At 45.6% G+C, this 18,649-nt stretch overlaps 2 protein-coding genes across 3 annotated transcripts in view; one reads left to right on the forward strand and one right to left on the reverse strand.

Moving 5' to 3' along the window:
• The window catches only part of SEMA4F (ssemaphorin 4F), a 44,389-nt gene extending 43,714 nt beyond the window's left edge, over positions 1-675 (reverse strand). For both annotated transcript variants that reach the window (XM_075556887.1, XM_075556886.1), the window contains exon 1: positions 402-675. In XM_075556887.1, the coding sequence (XP_075413002.1) occupies positions 402-558 (157 nt within the window). In that variant the 5' untranslated portion in view covers positions 559-675. The remainder of the gene's footprint in view (positions 1-401) is intronic.
• Positions 676-2,049: 1,374 nt separating this feature from the next.
• The window catches only part of M1AP (meiosis 1 associated protein), a 119,381-nt gene continuing 102,781 nt past the window's right edge, over positions 2,050-18,649 (forward strand). The window contains exons 1-2 of the mRNA XM_075556898.1: positions 2,050-2,175; positions 11,891-12,182. Of these exons, the coding sequence (XP_075413013.1) occupies positions 11,943-12,182 (240 nt within the window). The 5' untranslated portion in view covers positions 2,050-2,175; positions 11,891-11,942. The remainder of the gene's footprint in view (positions 2,176-11,890; positions 12,183-18,649) is intronic.

Consider the following 18,649-nt stretch of genomic DNA (forward strand, 5'->3'; position numbering starts at 1 on the left):
CTGAAGGATGGGTCTGAAAGCAAAACGGGCACCAAACTGGACACCAGGTGTACGTGTGGGAAGGAAGCGGAAGGGAAGGAGCGAGAGGAAACTTCGAAGAGGACACCCCAGAAGAGCCCCCATTCCCTTCCTGAGGCGCCGGGCCCGGCGCTTCGGAGGCTAAGGAGCCAAGGATGCAGCCAGGGCGCATCGTGGGCGCCAGGGAGCGAGGCCTGAGCAGGGGATGCCGCGAGGGAACCCCGCTCGGTGGCCCGGCAGGGTCTGCCCCAGGCGGCGAGGGTGGCGATGGAGCTGAGAGGTCACTGGGTTGGGCCGCCTTGGTCCAAGAGCAGGTGGGTGCTGCTGGCGGGGACCTGGGCGGGGACCTGGGCGCGGCGCGAAGGACTGAGGATGCGCCTTACCGGAGCTGGGAAGCGAGGTCCTGGGCACTGAGCGGGGGACGCGGCCGGACACCGGGCCGCTCAGCACGACCAGCAGCAGCAGCAGCAGCAGCAGCGGGAACGGAGAGGCCGGAGGCGGCGCGAGACCCGGGCGGGGCCGCACCGCAGAAGCCCGCATCTTTGGCTCCGCCCGGCTGCCGGGCGAGGCGCGCGCGGCCCGCACCGCTCTGGGATCCGGGGCCGCCGGCGTCGACGCGCCTCGGCGGCTCCTGCGCTCGGCTCCACTCGGAGCGGCTCGGCCTGCGGCTGCGGACTGACACGCAGCCCAGCCCCGAGCCCTCGAGAAGAAACCAATAGGAAGGCCGCTCTCCTCATACAGCCAATCGGGGAAGAGTGGAGGCGGGACTTAGGCGACGAGTCCAGCACCCGGAGAGGCGGAGCTGGAGCCAGGTGGCTGTTGGAGTTGTGCAGCCGAACGGGACTGCAAGTGTCACTCTGTGGAGCTGCTCAGCCAGCTCCAAACGCTGAACTCTCCTCTCCTAGTGGGTAAGTGTCTCAAAATGACTCCTCCTGCAGACATTTAATGAGGCCTCTTATTGTGCCGAACACTAAAGAGACAAAAAGAAAAATCGCGGTCCTCGTAACTTGGACTGCTCCGGCTCAGGGGGCAGATATGTAAAGAAGTAAGTACAAATAGACCGTAACAAGGCAATGTCGTGCGTGTGCGGCGTGCCGTGTGGGTTAGATCTGGTTCTTCCTCAAGAAACCGTGGAGAGGAGCAACAGTGGTTTAATGGACGTAGAACCTAAGCAGGTGCCTCTTGGGAAACACCTTCCCGGTCGGGAGTCGCCTATTGGCACCCTGGGACCTACCTGTCAGCCCCACCCTCAACCTTCATCTCCCACCGGGAACTTGGGGCGGGGTGGGGGGAGACGAATAGCAAGGACCACAAAAGAAATCTCTGTCTATTCATTTTTCACATCGACTTACACCCCCCTCCCCACCCCCTCGCTGCCCTGTGGGCGCCTTAACGAGCCCTGGTGGGGTAGAGAGCGGCGCCCCGCGCTGCTCACCTCAAGGTCAGCGGTTCAAAGCCACCCGCAGCCCCGTGGGACGGAGGTGAGCGCCTCTAAAGGGGCTGTGAAATCTTAGAAACCCCAAGGGCCCGTGCTAGGCGGCTGGTAGGGCCCCTGTGGGCTTGATAGCAGGGCGTTGGGTCTGTGGTTGGGGGGCTCCTTCAGAGGAGCGTAGCCCCAGATGGGCCCCTGCTCAGGAAGGAGACGCCTCTCTCCCAGAAGAGCCAGTCGGCGACCGGAGAAAAGCCGATTCGGAACTGAAGGGAACTTTCTGAGGGGGGGCTCACGCCCTCTCCCACGGGCCAGGGCCAATGGCTCGTCCCTCCTGGGACCAGGGACGAGCGACCCGGGGGCCCTCCGCAGGTGCCCCCGCAATATTGTCCTGACGTGGCGGTCGGGGAGACCGCCAGGCGTACGGTAGTCTTCCCAACGGAGGCCGGAACTCTCCTGAGGGGACCACCCAGGACTGCCCCTAGGCCCCGGCCGGAGGCGCGCGGCGGCGGCACCGCGCCCTCTGGGAGCCCCGCAGGGAGCCGCCCGCCCGGCCGCCGCGCGCCACCAGGGGGCGCCCGGCCGCCGCGAGCCCGCCGAGCGGGAACCGGTCGGCGCCTCCGGGAGAGGGAGGGAGCCGTCGCCTCGGCGCCGCGCCTCAGGCGGGAGCTCGCGCGGGGGCCTCGCCACGCCGCGTCCGCGTGAGGGGCGGCGCGCCGCCGGCCCAGGTGAGGATGGACGGATGGAAGGACGCGCGGGGGAGACGAGGGGGCCGAGCCGCCGCTCCCGTCCAGGGCTCCAGGCCTGAGTAGGCCCGCTGGCGGAAAGAAAGGCACCGCGAAAAAGTGAGGGAGGGAGGGAGGAAGGAGGGAGGGAGGAGGGAGGAAGGAGGGAGGGAGGGAGGGAGGAAGGGAAGAAGGAAGGAGGGAGGGAGGAAGGGAGGAAGGAAGGAAGGAGGGAAGGAGGGAGGGAGGGAGGAAGGAAGGAGGGAAGGAGGGAGGGAGGGAGGAAGGAAGGAGGGAAGGAGGGAGGGAGGAAGGAAGGAGGGAGGGAGGGAGGAAGGAAAGAAGGAAGGAAGGAGGGAGGGAGGGAGGAAGGAAGGAGGAAAGGAGGGAGGGAGGGAAGGAAGGAAGGAAGAAAGAAAGAAGTAGGCCCACACAGGGGAGAAATTAATGTATAACCCCCAACCCTATTGAGGGAGAACCATTGAATCGCCAGTGGAAAAGTGAATTGCGGGTTATAAGAGCGCAGGCTGAAAATAGAGGCTGAGCCTTAAAGGATGACCAGGATTCAGGGGCAGATTCCGAATAAGGAAGCCCTGCATGTTTGGGGACCTGAAAGCCCCTCAGGGTGAGCCAGGGGTGTCGGGCAGCAGGTGGCAGGTCGCGTCAGAGTGTGGGCAGAATCAGGATCCGGACTTCTCAAGAATACTTGGAATGCACGGAAAGGTTTTTGTTACCGAACTGACTTGACAGTGTTGGGGGGTTCGAGGCCTTGTTCTGGATAGGACCAGTTTGGGCGTGGGGAACTATTTTTTTTAACATTTTATTAGGGGCTCATACAACTCTTATCACAATCCACACATATACATACATCAATTATATAAAGCACATCTGTACATTCTTTGCCTTAATCATTTTCTTTTTTTTTCCTCCTCTTTTTTTACATTTTATTACAGGCTCATACAACTCTTATCACAATCCATACATATACATAGATCAATTGTATAAAGCACATCTGCACAATCCCTGCCCCAATCATTCTCAAAGCCTTTGCTCTCCACTTAAGCCCTTTGCATCAAGTCCTCTTTTTTTTCCCCTCCCTCCCCGCTCCCCCCTCCCCCATGTGCCCCTGGCAATTTATACATTGTTATTTTGTCATATCTTGCCCTATCCGGAGTCTCCCTTCCCCCGCCCCTTCTCTGCCGTCCATCTCCCAGGGAGGAGGTCACATGTGGATCCTTGTAATCAGTTCCCCCTTTCCAACCCACTCGCCCTCTGCTCTCCCAGCATTGCCCCTCACACCCTTGGTCCTGAAGGTATCATCCACCCTGGATTCCCTGTGCCTCCAGCCCCCATATGCACCAGTGAACAACCTCTGCCCTATCCAGCCCTGCAAGGTAGAATTCAGATCATGGCAGTTGAGGGGAGGAAGCATCCAGGATCTGGGGGAAAGCTGTGTTCTTCATCGGTACTACCTCGCACCCTGACTGACCCATCTCCTCTCCTAAACCCCTCTGTGAGGGGATCTCCAGTGGTCAACACTTGGGCCTTGGGTCTCCACTCTGCACTTCCCCCTTCATTCAATATGGTATATATATATATATATATACACACACACATATATACATACATATATCTTTTTTTTTTTTGCATGATGCCTTATACCTGGTCCCTTTGGCACCTCGTGATTGCACTGGCTGGTGTGCTTCTTCCATGTGGGCTTTTTTGCTTCTGAGCTAGATTGCCGCTTGTTCACCTTCAAGCCTTTAAGATCCCAGACACTATCTCTTGATAGCCGGGCACCTTCAGCTTTCTTCACCACATTTGCTTATGCATCCATTTGGCTTCAGCAATCCTATCATGGAGGTGTGCAGTCAATGATAGGATTTTTTGTTCTTTGATGCCTGATGACTGATCCCTTTGGGACCACTCAATCACACAGGCTGGTGTGTTCTTCCATGTGCACTTCGTTGCTTCTGAGCTAGATGGCCGCTTGTTTATCTTCAAGTCTTTAAGACCCCAGTCACTATCTCTTTTGATAGCCGGGCACCATCAGCTTTCTTCACCACATTTACTTGTTCACCCACTTTGGCTTCAGCAGTTGTGTCAGGAGAGTGAGCATCATAGAGTTCCAATTTAATAAAAGAAAGTATTCATGCATTGAGGGAGTACTTGAGTAGAGGCCCAAGGTCCTTCCGCCACCTTAATACTTAACCTATAAATATAGACACATAGATCTATTTCCCCATCCTCCTATATATATTTGCATGTACATGTCTTTGTCTAGACCTCCATAAATGCCCTTTGACTCCTAGCTCTTTCCTCCATCTCCCTTGACTTTCCTCCTGCCCCACTACCATGCTCTGTCACCACCTGGGCTACAGCTATACCTCTTCTCTACACAACCTTACCCAGGCCTGCCACTCCCCCCTCTCTACCATTTTGGGTCCCATGTTTTTCCCTTGTCCCTGGGTTTGTTAACACCACTTCCTTACCCCCACTACCCCGCCACCCCAAGTCCCCTCGGAACTGTCGGTCCCGTTGTTTTTCCTCCAGATAGTTCATCCAGCCTGGCCTATTCAGACAGACCTGTGGAGACACTAACATACACGAAAACAAGACAGAGGAAAACAAAGCAACAGTATACAACCAGACAACAAAACAACAAAAACAAACCACTGACAAAAAACAAAACACTTCACAAAAGAAAAACTTGTAGTTAGTTCAGGGATCGTTTGCTGGCCCTTAGGAGCGTTTTCCAGTCCAGTCTGTTGGGGCACCACGCCCTGGCCCCAAAGTCCACTTTCAGCATTCCCTGGGGACCTTGCCACTCCATTCCCTTGCTGTTCCGCTGCACTCCCCCAGTGCTTTGCCTCGGTGTGGTGGGATCAGGTCAGGTGCAATTCCCACACTGTGTCTCTGGTGCTGTCCCCTGTATCGCCCTTAGTCACTGAGGGGCATCATTTCTCATAGTGGGGCCAGCCATGTTGTTCTCTCTTTGGACTGGCTGCCCTACTCAGGAACATCCTCCTCACGGCCTGGTGGGCCAGGCTGTGTTCCACTCTCTCCTCCTGCCCCTTCATCTGCTCCCGTGTGCTCTGATCAGATATGTCCATCTCCCGGAGCTGCAGAGTCAATGTCGTCCTTTGGAACAAATTCTTTTCGGGGGAGGGGCAGGAATCCACTTCATTTATGGTGCTGGGGCCAGCCTCCCAGACCTCTCCACTGGTTCCCTACTCCACGCCGGGATATTGCATTCACTCCTTGCGGCACTGGGTTGAAGTCTGGTCCCACTTTCCCTGTGGAGATATAAACAATACCCTCCCCTTGGGTGGATTAGTGCCGGCATGGGGAACTATTAAGTGGCTCTTCTTGGCAAAAATGAAGAGTGTAGGGTCAGATGTAAAGTCATATGTGCTTACTACACATCAGATGCATAAATTGATCATGTTTGAAGACACAGAAAAGAGAGTGCCCACTACCTCTCTTGTCAAGTTCGTCTTGGCATTGCTAGTTAGATGTCAGATGGTAAAAAATGACTGTCCGGGCAAAAGTGGCTGTGGACTTAGACTGCCACCAACCTTGTATTAGCAGCCTCACACGACTCTACAGCCCCTCCAGGACTTCTTTCAGCACCATGTGCTTAGACCTAGAAGGCTTCATACATGTCTGAAAATGTATTTCTTTGAATCCATCTCTACTTGACATGACAACCTAAGGGTTATGCCCAAACTCAGCCGGGTAATGCTGGCCCCTTTAAAACAAAAGGAAATATATATCCTCAAGGTCAAGTGCTTTAAGACCTAGCTATCTGTTTCACATTGTCTCCCGATCTCTTCTTAACTGTTCTTTCAGTTCACCCTCTCATCCTACACATTTTGTGTAGTACTTTTAGATCTTTTCCTATTTTCGACTTCTAGCCTCTTGTTAGCCCTTTTTATTTACTGTTCCTGGAATATTTTACACTCTAGACTGTATGGCCTTGGCACAAGAAACACCATTTTGGATCAGGCGCTTCCATGTTAGTTCTTGAAACTTACCCCTCACCAACCTCCCCCTCCCTTCGGTAAACCACAAATGTCCAAAAGTGCATGTTCTTACTAACAAGATGCTTGCTCAGCTAGTTTTCCCAACTCCCACCCAATTCCCGGAAAATTTAACAACTGCTTCCCTTTTTTACAATCCCTTGTGTAGGCACATCCCCAGCACCCCCCTGTGCCTGCCAGCAAGGGGAGTATAAAAACACAGCTAAAGTTTCCCACTGCGCGGCTTCAATAGCTCAATACCCTGAGTTGCTGAGCCTGCCCACAAGCTTCTCAATAAAGCCTGCTTCTAAAACTTTGTTAATTGGATCTCTGGTTCTGTTTCACGCCCAAATAAACCTTACATAGACCTTAAACTCTAAACAATCTTTTTTGGTGATTTATCCTCTTAGAAAACTCTAGTCCCTAGGAACCTTGGATTGGGCTGGCGAGGCACTGCCCTTGGGGAAAGGCAGTGCGGTCCTGCCGGGTCTAACCCCTGTCCCCTGTCTCAGAGATGGGGATGACTCTGCGACTCTGCTGTTCCTGTCCGGCTCTCCTCACATCTAACCCCACACACAGGCTCCTGTCATTAAGTTTGCTTCAGACTCCAATTCCCCATGAAATATAAGAAACTGGTCCAACCCGCAGGGAGCCTTATTTTTGCCCTTGCTATGTATTCTTTTCACAAGGAGTGACCAACCACATATATTTTTGCCATCTAGCAAAGCCCTATCAGTCCTTAAATTATCTATACAATCTTCTCCAATTATACCCTCTTCCTGCAATTTGATTATATTTAATTAAAGTTGTTTTTCTCGTGAGTTCTTCTGATATATAAGTGCAGATGGATTACTCAATTTAAAAATATTTTTCAGTATAAGAAAAGATTGGGATGTGGAGTCAGTGGACATGTACACTTGTACTAATTCAGGTACTTAGCTGAGTGTCTACGGCCCTGTTTCATGTCTGCTCATGAGCATAATGCTACCCCAATATTTCTCCCAAAAGTATCCCAAAGGGCTGAACCCATGTGAGGTATTCATAGTCATTGAATTGGGTTTTAAGAAAAGAACATGCTTATACTGTGCATTTATCAAATGATGTAGCATGACAAGTAAATTTATATCACTAGAGAATTTGGAGCGGCTTTTCAGGTTGTAAGGTATCAAGATTTTGATGCTTAGACTTGTCGGTTTTTTAGTGGATCATTCACAATATCATTAAACAGAATGAAATAACCTCTGATGTGAAAGTCTCTTTCAACCCTCACTAACAAGTCTCAATTCCAACTCACAGACACCTCTAGGACAGGGTAGTACCCCTGGGGGGTTCTGAGATTGTAACTGTGGGGGTAGAAAACCTCATCTTTCTCCTACGGAGCAGCTGGTGTTTTCTAACTACTACACTTGTAGTTAGCGACCCAACATGGCCCCTGTGCCATTTCACTTTCTCTCTAGAAAGGAGAAATCCTGTTAATCTCTCCAGAAGGCCTATACTATACCCTCCAGTGTGAAAATCTCAGAGTTCTAGCCAAAATCTGGAGAGGCTTTGTTATAAACACACAGCTTTGTTATAAAGGTTAGTTTGGCCCACCTGGTAAGCATGTTTTCTGTGTTTTTTATATTCCTTCCTAAGTTTGAATCTGCTTCCAACATTTTATTCTTTGCATTTTCAATGTAAAATATTCCAAGAAAACTTTTTTCCAAATCATTTTATGAGGAGCTAACCCAGACACAATACTATTCCATAGTTTAATCCCATCAAACAGTATTGTACAATTGCTACCAAAATCAGTTTCAAAGCATTTTCTTCCCTCTTGACTCCTTAATATCAGCATCCCTTTTACCCCGCCACTACCTCCCCTGCCACCCCCCCAGGAACCCTTAGTCTACTTGTTATCTCTATAAAACCACCTATCCTGGGTTTCATACACCGGAAAACATAGAAAAACACACAGCCGAGATTCATGAAGGCTACCAACAATGACAAAATACAACAGAGATAAACCCCCAATATGAAAAAAACACAGAAAATATTAAAACCAGGTCAAGTCCAAGGTGCATCAGATGAGAGATCAATTGACAAGGTTCTAGCCATTCAAGTCAGAGTTACCATTTTGGTCTACTTTTGTGTCTCTTCAGTGCCCTGTCTGATCGCCAGGTTATTGGCCTTCCTCCATTATGGTTAGCGGGAAATCACCAGAGACTTATTCCCTGTGTGGATCCTGCAAATGTGTTGTGGGCTCCCACTGTCATCCATAGCGGTCTGCACACCAGAAGCTCACAACGTAAGCTCTGATACTACAAGAATGCTGAATGTGAGGTCCTGCGCCATTGTTACTCTCTCTGGGTCATTTCCAGCCATCTGGCCACAGCCACCGTCATTTCTGTCACTGAGTTCCTCTGGCTGTGTAGCTAGAGTCTGTCAAGTGTCAGCATCCTCATGGGCAGCGCTTTCTTCTATAACCCCATTTATGTTCTAGTCAAGTTTCATTTCTGGCACTAGCACTTTTCATCTCTGCTGCTCTTCATCTTTGTTATAAATTATTTCTCTCACTTACTCATTTTTGTGAACTGCTCCATGTGTTTATACTCGGTGACAGACTTGGAGATAATCCAGCTGCAGGCGTGTAGTCAGCAACCGAAGCTAGGAAAAATGTTATGATCAGTCACTGATGGACTTGCACATCTGTTATTTACAAAGTGATTTGTAAACTGAAGAGCTAGCTGCTATTTAACTTTATAGCTTTGCTCATCGTAGTGTTGGAGAGCTGTTGTTATTGAATTAAATTGTCGTAGCTGAACTCTGTACAGATTGAAACCATGCAAAGTGCAGACTGCCTATACACCAATGGCAGAAAAAGGGCTTCGGATGAGAGGGAAGATGGACAGGGGAAGTAAAGACTGAAACTTCTCCATCAAACAAGCCATCTGTGGATCTATTAGTCTGTGTCAGCCTCAAATGGATTATTCCATGTAGAAATTGACCCCATGCACTTGTTAAAACATGCTTATGACAAGTGCTTTCTTAGTCATTTAGTCATTGGTTTGGATTTTTAGTTCAAGGTTAATTTCAACAGGTTAGCTTATATTTGCTAAAAAGTAAATAATAATTTATTGTACCCAGCACGTAATTGAAACTCCATTAAAACAAAATGTTGAATAGATGAATACAAAGTTCCACCATTCAGAAAAGGGAAATTGGAATAAAACAACTGCAGGGTCATTTGGAGGAGTCCCTGGTGGTGCACAGGGCTGACATGCCCTGGCGTTAATTCAAAGGGAAGTTGGAGGCTCAGTCCACCTAGGCATCTTGGAAGAAGTCTGGCTATCTACTATTAAAATTAGCTGTTGAAAGCCCCATGGAGACCGAAAGGGGCAGGGGGAAAGTAGGCAAATGGAATTAGGGAACCCAGGTAAAACGTGAAAACAATGCTATTATATTGAGGGGATTGCAATTAATGCCACAAAATAAAATGCATGTGAATTGTTGACTGGAAAACTAATTTTCTCTGTCAGCTTTCACTCAAGCAATGCACACACACACACAAAGGAGCCCAGGTGGTATAGTGGGTTGCCTACTGGAGTGCCAACCACAGGTTAACTACTAGAACCCACTGGAGAAAGGTAAGGTGCTCTTGGAATCAGCTAGATGGCAGTGGGTTTGGTTCTGGGGGGTGGAGCTCAGTTCTACTCTGACACACGTGTCCAACAACAACTAGCACTCACTTTAAACAATGCACTTATCTTAAAAAAGAAAGAAAAGTACCTTTTAGTGATGACTGAGGGCCAGGGTAAGAACCAGCCATTCACAAGAGCCCTTTCACCACCCAAGTTCTGACGTGCCAGGTATTTGGCCTGACAAGAATGATTGATGAACTTGCTAGTGTACAGAGGAGGGTGGGGGGATGCTTCACTCCTGACTGGCCATTCAGCTTTCCAGGCTGTCATTCAGATTGAGAAAAGTTGAACAGGACAAGTTGGTGAGGAAGGAATGGAGAGAGCATGATCCCTGGACTTCCTGGCCCCCAAACTCCTTGACTATCCCATGTAATTGTATGTAATTTTTTTGTTTCTTGGTCCATTTCCTCATGCTGTCTCCCTTAGTCTAAAGTCCATGTGGGAAGGGGAAAATGCAAACATCCTTGTTAGTTTCAACTGTTCCAGCCATGTTGTACATAGATATGTCATGTTATCATATATATAAATGTATATATAATTTTGTACATTTTCATCTCCCCATAAAAGAGAAAAGTACATTTATCTATACACTCTTAGAGAATTCATAAAGATCATAAAATGTAAAACGCTTCTGAAAATGATCATAATTGGCTTTTTTCCTGTCTGTTGGGAAAATTAAAATAGCTTTTATTTTCTTGGCATTCTTTAGCTAAAAAACAATAAAACCACTTCTATTCCCCAATAACCCATTTCTTTTTCTAAATAACAATTTGATCTATGATTGTCCTAATAGTCTTTTTAAAATATATTTTTTTGCTAATTATAACAACTATGAAAAACCTGGTGTTAAAGCGGGGTGAGTGTTGGGCTGCCCATGCAGGTAGGTGGTTCAAACCCACCAGCTGCTCCATGAGAGAAAGCCGAGTCTGTCTGTCTCCCAAGAGATTTACCATCTTGAAAACCGTGGGAGCAGTTCTGCTCTGTCCTATAGGGTTGCTATGAATAAGAATTGACTTGATGACAATGGATTTGGTTTGGGTTTATAACACATATAGAGGGGGTTTCATCAGACATTAATGTATAATTTAATAATTATAAAGTAAGCAACCAGTCATCATAATAAATATCAAGAATCAGATCATTGCCAATTTCCCAGAGGCCCACCCCCATTTATTCTCTTCTAATTCCTTGCTAGAGAAAATCACCCTGATTTTTATGATAATCATTTCCTTGCCTTATAGGCTTTTTCCTTTTCTTTTTTCTCTCCTCCACTGTCGCATTAGCTGACCACGGCCACTGGCACAGCCCCAGGGCAAGGTTGCAACTGTGACTTCTCTCTCAGCACCAGCTGCCAGTCCTGCCTGGCCCCACAGCCTGGGGAGAGCTTTACAGTTCCAGCACGATGGATTCACCCTAAAAAACGTATCTGTTTCCAGTAATTTTGGAGCCCTGGTGGCATAGAGGTTACGTGCTGGGCTGCAATCTACAAGGTCAGCAGTTCGAAACCACCATACTTTCCTGGGAGAAAGCCAGGCTTTCTACACCTGTCAAGACTTACAGGCTCAGAAATTCACAAGGACAGTTGTACCCTGTCCTGCAGGGTCCCCATGCCACTAGTTCATTCATTTTTATCTCTGTATGTGTGCACATACTACAGTTTATCCATTCTAATATAGATTGGCATTATCTTAGAATGGCTAACCTATACTGTTTCTAGTAGGGGTTAACTGTGAGCGAAGCTGTTGCTTATGAGCAGTCCTTTTTGCTGCTGATCTGCCTTTGTCCATATATTTTAGTTCATGTCATGATTCACAGATTATATGATTATAAACAGCAAGTCCAAAAGATCCCCCGATACATTATTATAGCCATTAAGAGAGTGTAGCAATGTTCGTGGATTTAGTGCCAAGTGTGATTCCTTTCTGGATTTAGTCCCGTAGACCACTGTTCATTGTGTCCACCAAGCACACACTTCTGTTTTATGAAAGCCAATCATTTCTTTTCCTTCCCTTGTAGGTGTCAAGGATATCCAAGTAGCGGCTGCAGCCCCACCTCTGGTCTCACTGCCATGTATCATGGGCGCACTGCCGGCAAAGGGTCCGCCATCCCTGCACATTTTTACCAGCAACCCTCACGACTCCTCATTGTGCACGTCACTCTACCTTCCTGGTCTGGCATCTGCTCCAACCTCTGTGAGGCTCTGCAGAACTTTTTCTCTCTTGCCTGCAGCTTGATGGGCCCCAGCCGCATGTCCCTGTTCAGCTTATACATGGTGCAAAATCAGCACGAGTGCATCCTCCCCTTCGTGGTGAGTGGGACCATATTTCATACGTCTATATTTTGTTCTGAAAATAAATGTGAGACTTCTGGAGTTGGGAATCAGAATGATTACTTACAGCAATAGCCACGCCAGTTCTCCATACCCAATACCCACAGGAGATTTAGGATGTTAGAGAAGAACCCCAAAATTATGAACTCTGAATCTAGAAATTACTTTGATCCCCCTGCCCTACTCCTGCAAAAAATAAGAACAAAAAGGAGGGTGAGAACTTTGGCTCCTTCATCATTTAGGTGAAAACTGACCCTGAGGCTCTGAGGTTTAGCTCCCTTTGAAATGTAAACAATTGGGGAAATAAGTCTTTAAATTTTCACCTGTGTTCCAGTTTCTTCTACTCTGAAAGCCAGACCTGTGAAGAAACGAAAATATTTTCTCTACAGTTCCACGTAGGACTCCTCCCCTTGGGCTTTTAAAAGACAAAGGATAAGCCAGAGGTGGTGCTCTCCCACACGTACACAGCTGCCTCACCTCCTTCTCAAATAAAATCCAAATCTTCCCCTTCTCCTCTTCGTAAGGTTCAGAATGACAGAAATGAGAAAGGTACTCCACAGTGCTAAGTGTAACCCCTTCTTTGAGGCAGCTTTGTACCAGTGTATCCCATTAAATAGACATAAATTCCATTATTTAAGATCTCCAAAGAAGGAAGTGTTCTAAATCTACTGCTAAATTGAATCATTTTTAAGTGCCGTAGTTTCTATTACTGAAAATGGAAAGATAATATGCTTGTTGATATTATAAAGTATAAAACCAATATCCATTGCTTTGTAGTTCTTTTATTAAAATATCAAAACGGGCCATTATGAGTTGGAATCAACTCCATAGCAGTGGGTTGAGTCAGGTTGGGTTGTTGTGAAGGTACTTTAGTCCTAAATCATCTCAAAAGGAGTCATATGGGGAAAGTTTGTGTCAGTGCTCCAACTGGTGGTTTTTTTTTCCTGTGCATTGTGGACTGGGCAGAGATAGAAATGATGGAGAATGGATGAGAATTCAACTGATCCTTCCTACAACTTGAATAGAATTTAGTTCCTGTATTAGTTGTCTATTGTTGTGTAACAAAATATCCCTAAATGTAAAGGCTTAAAACAATAAACATCCACTATCTCACAGTTATAATGGGTCAGAAATTCCTAAGTGATTTAGGTAGTTTTGGGTGTCCTCATAAAGTTTCAGTCAAGATGTCAGCCAGGGCTGTATTCACCTGCCTTGGGAATATTTCTAAGCTGCAATGCAGAGAGGAGGAGCCCAGCTGTGACCCAATCATCTCCATGGATTGAGGAAATGCCTTTGGAAGTTCAGGAAAACCAAAGCAGCTGTTCCACTTTTGCATGTGAAGAAAATTACCCACAGCCAAGAAAATGACCCCGTAGAAAGGATTAGGAGGAATAGCACCTAAATAGATGGAGAGCATGTCCCCATCAGCCAAACTGGAACTCCTCAAAATTCATAGTGAATTGGTTACTGAGAATGGTCCTGCCCTGGTAATGGGGAACGGACTTAGCTTAGCATCATCTAACAAATCACAAATACAAAATCCAAAAGAAGCAAGCTATTTTTCAAATAATTCAACTGTATCCCACCAAAAACAAAGCTCAAGAATACTACAGAAATATAAAAATACCTAGAACCCAACTAGGTAAAATTCACAATGTCTGGCATCCAATCAAAACGTGTCAGATATGCAAATAAGCAGCAAAACATGGTCCATTATTGGGGCGGGGAGGGGATCAATCAAACCCAAGAGCTAGTACAAAAGTTAGAGTTGTATCCACGGATAATAAGAAAGTGTATCATTTGGTTGCACATAGGGCCCCAGGAGTCAGAACTGACTGAGCAGTATTTAACAACAACTTTATAATTGTATTCTCTATGTTCAAAAAGCTAAGTAGATGGATAGAAGATGTTAGAAATCAAATCAAACTCTTAGAATGAATACTCTACTCAATGCTGCACATTTACAATTGATAAATACACTCGATTGGATTAATGGTAGATTAGAAGAATGATTAGCAAACTTGAAGGCACAAAAATCAAAACTACCCAAAATGATGCACAGAAAGAAGAAAATAATTTAAAATATGAATAGAGAATTCATGGAGTGTGGGACAACTTCAGATAACCTATTGTATGTATAATTAGGGCTTCTGAAAGAAAGATGAAGGAGACAGAAAAACTATTTAAAGAAATAATATACCAAAGGATAGGGACAAGGTGGGGGGAGGGGTAGAAGAAGGGAGAACCGATTGCAATGATGGATGCATTCCACCACCACTCTCTCCCATGGGACAAACAACAGAAACGTGGGTGAAGGGAGAAAGCAGTCAGTGTAAAACATGAAAATAATAATAATTTATAAGTTATCAAGTGGTCCCAAGGGTGGGAGGGTGAGAGGGAGGGAAAAAAGTTGATACCAAGGACTCAAATAGTAAGTAAATGTTTAGAAAATGATGGAAACATATATATATAAATATGCTTGAAACATGTATAAATATGCTTGAAACAATTGATGTATGGAATGTTATAAGTGCTGTAAGAGCGAGCCCCCAATAAAATGATTTTTTTTAACGCTGGGGGGGTGGGGTGGGGGTTGGTGGTGGTGTGTGTGTGTGAGAGAGAGAGAGAGAGAATATCTAAAATGATTTTTTTAAAGAAATAATGGCAGATAATTGTCCAATTTGATGAAAACTGTAAAACCACAGATCCTAGAATCTCACTGAATTCCATATGGGGGAAAAGCCACAAATAAAACCACAGCAAGGCGTATTTTATCTGCTAGCATGAAGGAATCCAACAGCTTTTTGTATTTTGATCTTTTCCTTTGTTAGGTTTACATTTCCATTTTGTTAATCCTTTGAAAGAACCAACTTCTTGTCCTGTTGACTCTTTCTATTGTTTTCCTGATTCCTGTTCTGTTTATTTCTGCTCGAATGTTTATTGCCTCCTTTCTTCTGGTGGCTGCTGCATTCTTCCTAAGTGCTGGAGATGTTGGGTTAAGGTGCTGATTTGGGTTTGGATTCTTTCTTATTTTTTGATATGTTCTCTTGCAAAAGTTTTGGTATATTGTATTTTCATCTGAGTCACTGAATTTGTTTATTTTTTAATTAATTTTAATAAGTCATTTTATTGGGGACTCTTACAGCTCTTATAACAATCCATACATCAATTGTATCAAGCACATTTATACATATGTTGCCATCATCATTTCCAAAACATTTTCTTTCTACTTGAGCCTTGGTATCAACTCTTCTTTTTTCCTCCTCCCTCATGAACCCTTGATAATTTATAAATTATTTTTATTTTCATATTTTACACCATCCACTGTCTCCCTTCACCCACATTTCTGTTGTTTGTCCCCGTTGTGATCAATTCCCTCTTCCTCCCCCTTTTCCCCCTACCTTACCATTACCCTCATGATACTACTACTCTCATGATTGATCTTGAGGGGTTTATCTGTTCTGGATTCTGTGTATCAAGAGTTCTTCTCTGTACCAGTGTGCTTGCTCTGGTCTAGCCTGATTTGTAAGGTAGAACTGGAGTCATGATGATGGGGGGTGGGGCAGGGGGAGCATTAAAGAATTAGAGAAAGGTTGTATGTTTCTTTGATGCAATACTACACCCTGGCTAGTTCATCCCTTCCTTGTGACCCTTCTGTGAGGGGATGTCTAATTATCTACAAATGGGCTTTGGGTCTCCATTCCAACCCCCCTCATTCGAATCAAAATGGTTGTTTGTTTTGGGTCTTTTGATGCCTGATACCTTATCCCATAGATCACATGGGTTGGTGTGCTTCCTCCATGTAGACTTTGTTGCTTCCCTGCTAAATGGCTCCTTGTTTACATTCATGCCTTTTAAGACCCCAGACGGTATATCTTGTAATAGCTGGGCACGAGTCAATGAATTTTTTATTTCATTTTTAAATTTCTCCTATTGCCCAATGGTTTTTAAGCAAAGTAGTGATCAAGTTTCATTTATTTGATTTTTCCCCCTTGCCCTTCCTATTTTTGATTTCTAATTTTACAGCATGTGGCCTCAGAAGATGCTTTGTAACATCTCTCTCTCTCTTTTTCATCTCATTTTAAACGTTGTTAAAGGTTGCTTTGTGGCCTAACATAATGTTCCCTTCTGGGGCATGTCGCACGTGCACTGGGAAGAATCTGTATTGTGCTGTTGTTGGGTAGAGCGTTTCAGCTTTTCAGGTGTTGCTAAACGCCTCTACTCAGGTCTAAATTGTGGAGTAAATGGCAGGCTGAAGGAGTCGTTCAACTGCCCTTAGAAATTCAACAATGTGAGCAGAACCTTGTCTCAAACCCATTTAAGGTTCATTAAGCCTGTGAGGTCTTGCACAAGAAATCCAGATATCATACTTGTGTCCAACTATGTAAGGTGCTGGGCAGTCTAGATGTAGCAATTGTCCCAGCTTGTGCTGCTATCAACATTTCGGTGTCTTTATGTTGTCCACAGGGGAGTCAGGCAAAAGATGGGTGATACAGCACTTCTGTTTTGAGTACTGCAGCATAAACATCCAGTCATTGTTAGTCCTTGAAAGAGGCTTATAGACGCTACCAGAGTTCCTGAAAAGTTTCTCCATCTAATGAACTGTTCTGATAATTTTGTAGTTTGTCCTGTTTGGTTCAGTAGAAATACTTCAAAGTGGTGTGTGACCACTTGATACAGACCCAGATGGAATCAGGAGAGGCAGGGAGTTCATTGAATCAGACCCTGAACTACCTCTTCTGAGAACACAAACCAGAGTAAAATAGAAAGTTATCTGGAAGAGCAAGTGAAAATAATCAGGATGGAGGGCTGTTGAGGAGTGAGTCCAGGACCCAAACAAAGGCAAACAGCTCTTTTTACCCTCAAGTGACTGTGCTATGTCTCTCTGGCACTCCTCAGCACATTCGGCCTCAAGTGAGCCCTTGATCGCTTAAGCACTCCATTAAGAAAGGCAGACAACTTTACACTAACAGGCACTGACAAGTAATCAAGAAACATAGAAAACAAGGAACAGTGAGTTCCTCCTTAGTTAAAAGCTCAAGAAGATTGCTAATTATCTTGTATACAACTATAGAACAAGCCAATATTCGTTTAAGGAAAAACATGACCTTAAATTCATTGTCTTTGACCTATATAAATATCTGGCATTTTTCTCTCTGCAGTCAGATCGCAATATAAATGGAGAAAAAAAAGCAGGTGGGAAATGTTACCTGGGAAGACTTGATATATTTTGTCATATTTAATTTTTAGTAATATTAAATCTGAATGTTTATAAGGAATCATTAAGATTCATTTTATAAGCATTGTACCCTTAATATAAAGAAATCTGACCAAAAGTATTTCTCTCCTCAAAACAAGGATTCAAATGTCTTCCCTTCTTTCCGAATTATTTTACCATTATTTTATTTTTTAAATAATTTTATTGGGGGCTCATACAACTCTTATCACAAGCCATACATCCATCCATTGTGTCAAGCACATTTGTACATTTGTTGCCCTCATCATTCTCAAAACATTTGCTTTCTGTTTGAGTCCTTGGTATCAGCTCCTCATTTTTCCCCTCCATCCCTGCTCCCCACTCCCTCATAAACCCTACAATATTCATATATTTTGTCATGTCTTACACTGTCCGACATTTCCCTTTACCCACTTTCTGTTGTCCATCCCCCAGGGAGGGAGTTATATGTAGATCCTTGTAATCTGTTCTCCTTTTCTACCCCACCTTCCCTCCACCCTCCCAGTATCACCACTCTCACCACTGGTCCTGAGGGATTCATCTGTCTTGGATTCCCTGTGTTTCCACTACCTCTCTGTACCAGTGTACATCCTGGTCTAGCCAGATTTGTAAGGTAGAATTGGGATCATGATAGTAGGTAGGAGGAAGCATTTAAGAACTAGAGGAAAGTTTTATGTTTCATTTTTGCTATACTGCACCCTGACTGGCTTGTCTCCTCCCTGAGACCCTTCTAAAAAGGGATGTCCAGTTGCCTACAGATGGGCTTTGGATCCCCACACCACACTCCCTCTCATTCACAGTTATATGATTTTTTGTTCTTTGATGCCTGATACCTGATCCCTTCAACACCTCGTGATCACACCGATGGGTGTGCTTCTTCCATGTGGGCTTTGTTGCTTCTCAGCTAGATGGCTGCTTGTTTACCTTCAAGCCTTTAAGACCCCAGGCGCTATATCTTTCGATAGCCGAACACTATCAGCTTTCTTCACCACATTTGCTTATGCACCCACTTTGTCTTCAGTGATCGTGTTGGGAAGGTGAGCATCATGGAATGCCAGTTTAATAGAACAAAGTGTTATTGCATTGAGGGAGTACTTGAGTGGAGGCCCAATGTCCATCTGCTACCTTAATACTAAACCTATAAGTATATGCACATAGATATATTTCCCCATCATCATATACAAATATATTTACATATGTGCATGCCTCT

This window comes from Tenrec ecaudatus, chromosome 8, assembly GCF_050624435.1.
Source record: "Tenrec ecaudatus isolate mTenEca1 chromosome 8, mTenEca1.hap1, whole genome shotgun sequence".
Lineage (NCBI taxonomy): Eukaryota > Metazoa > Chordata > Mammalia > Afrosoricida > Tenrecidae > Tenrec > Tenrec ecaudatus.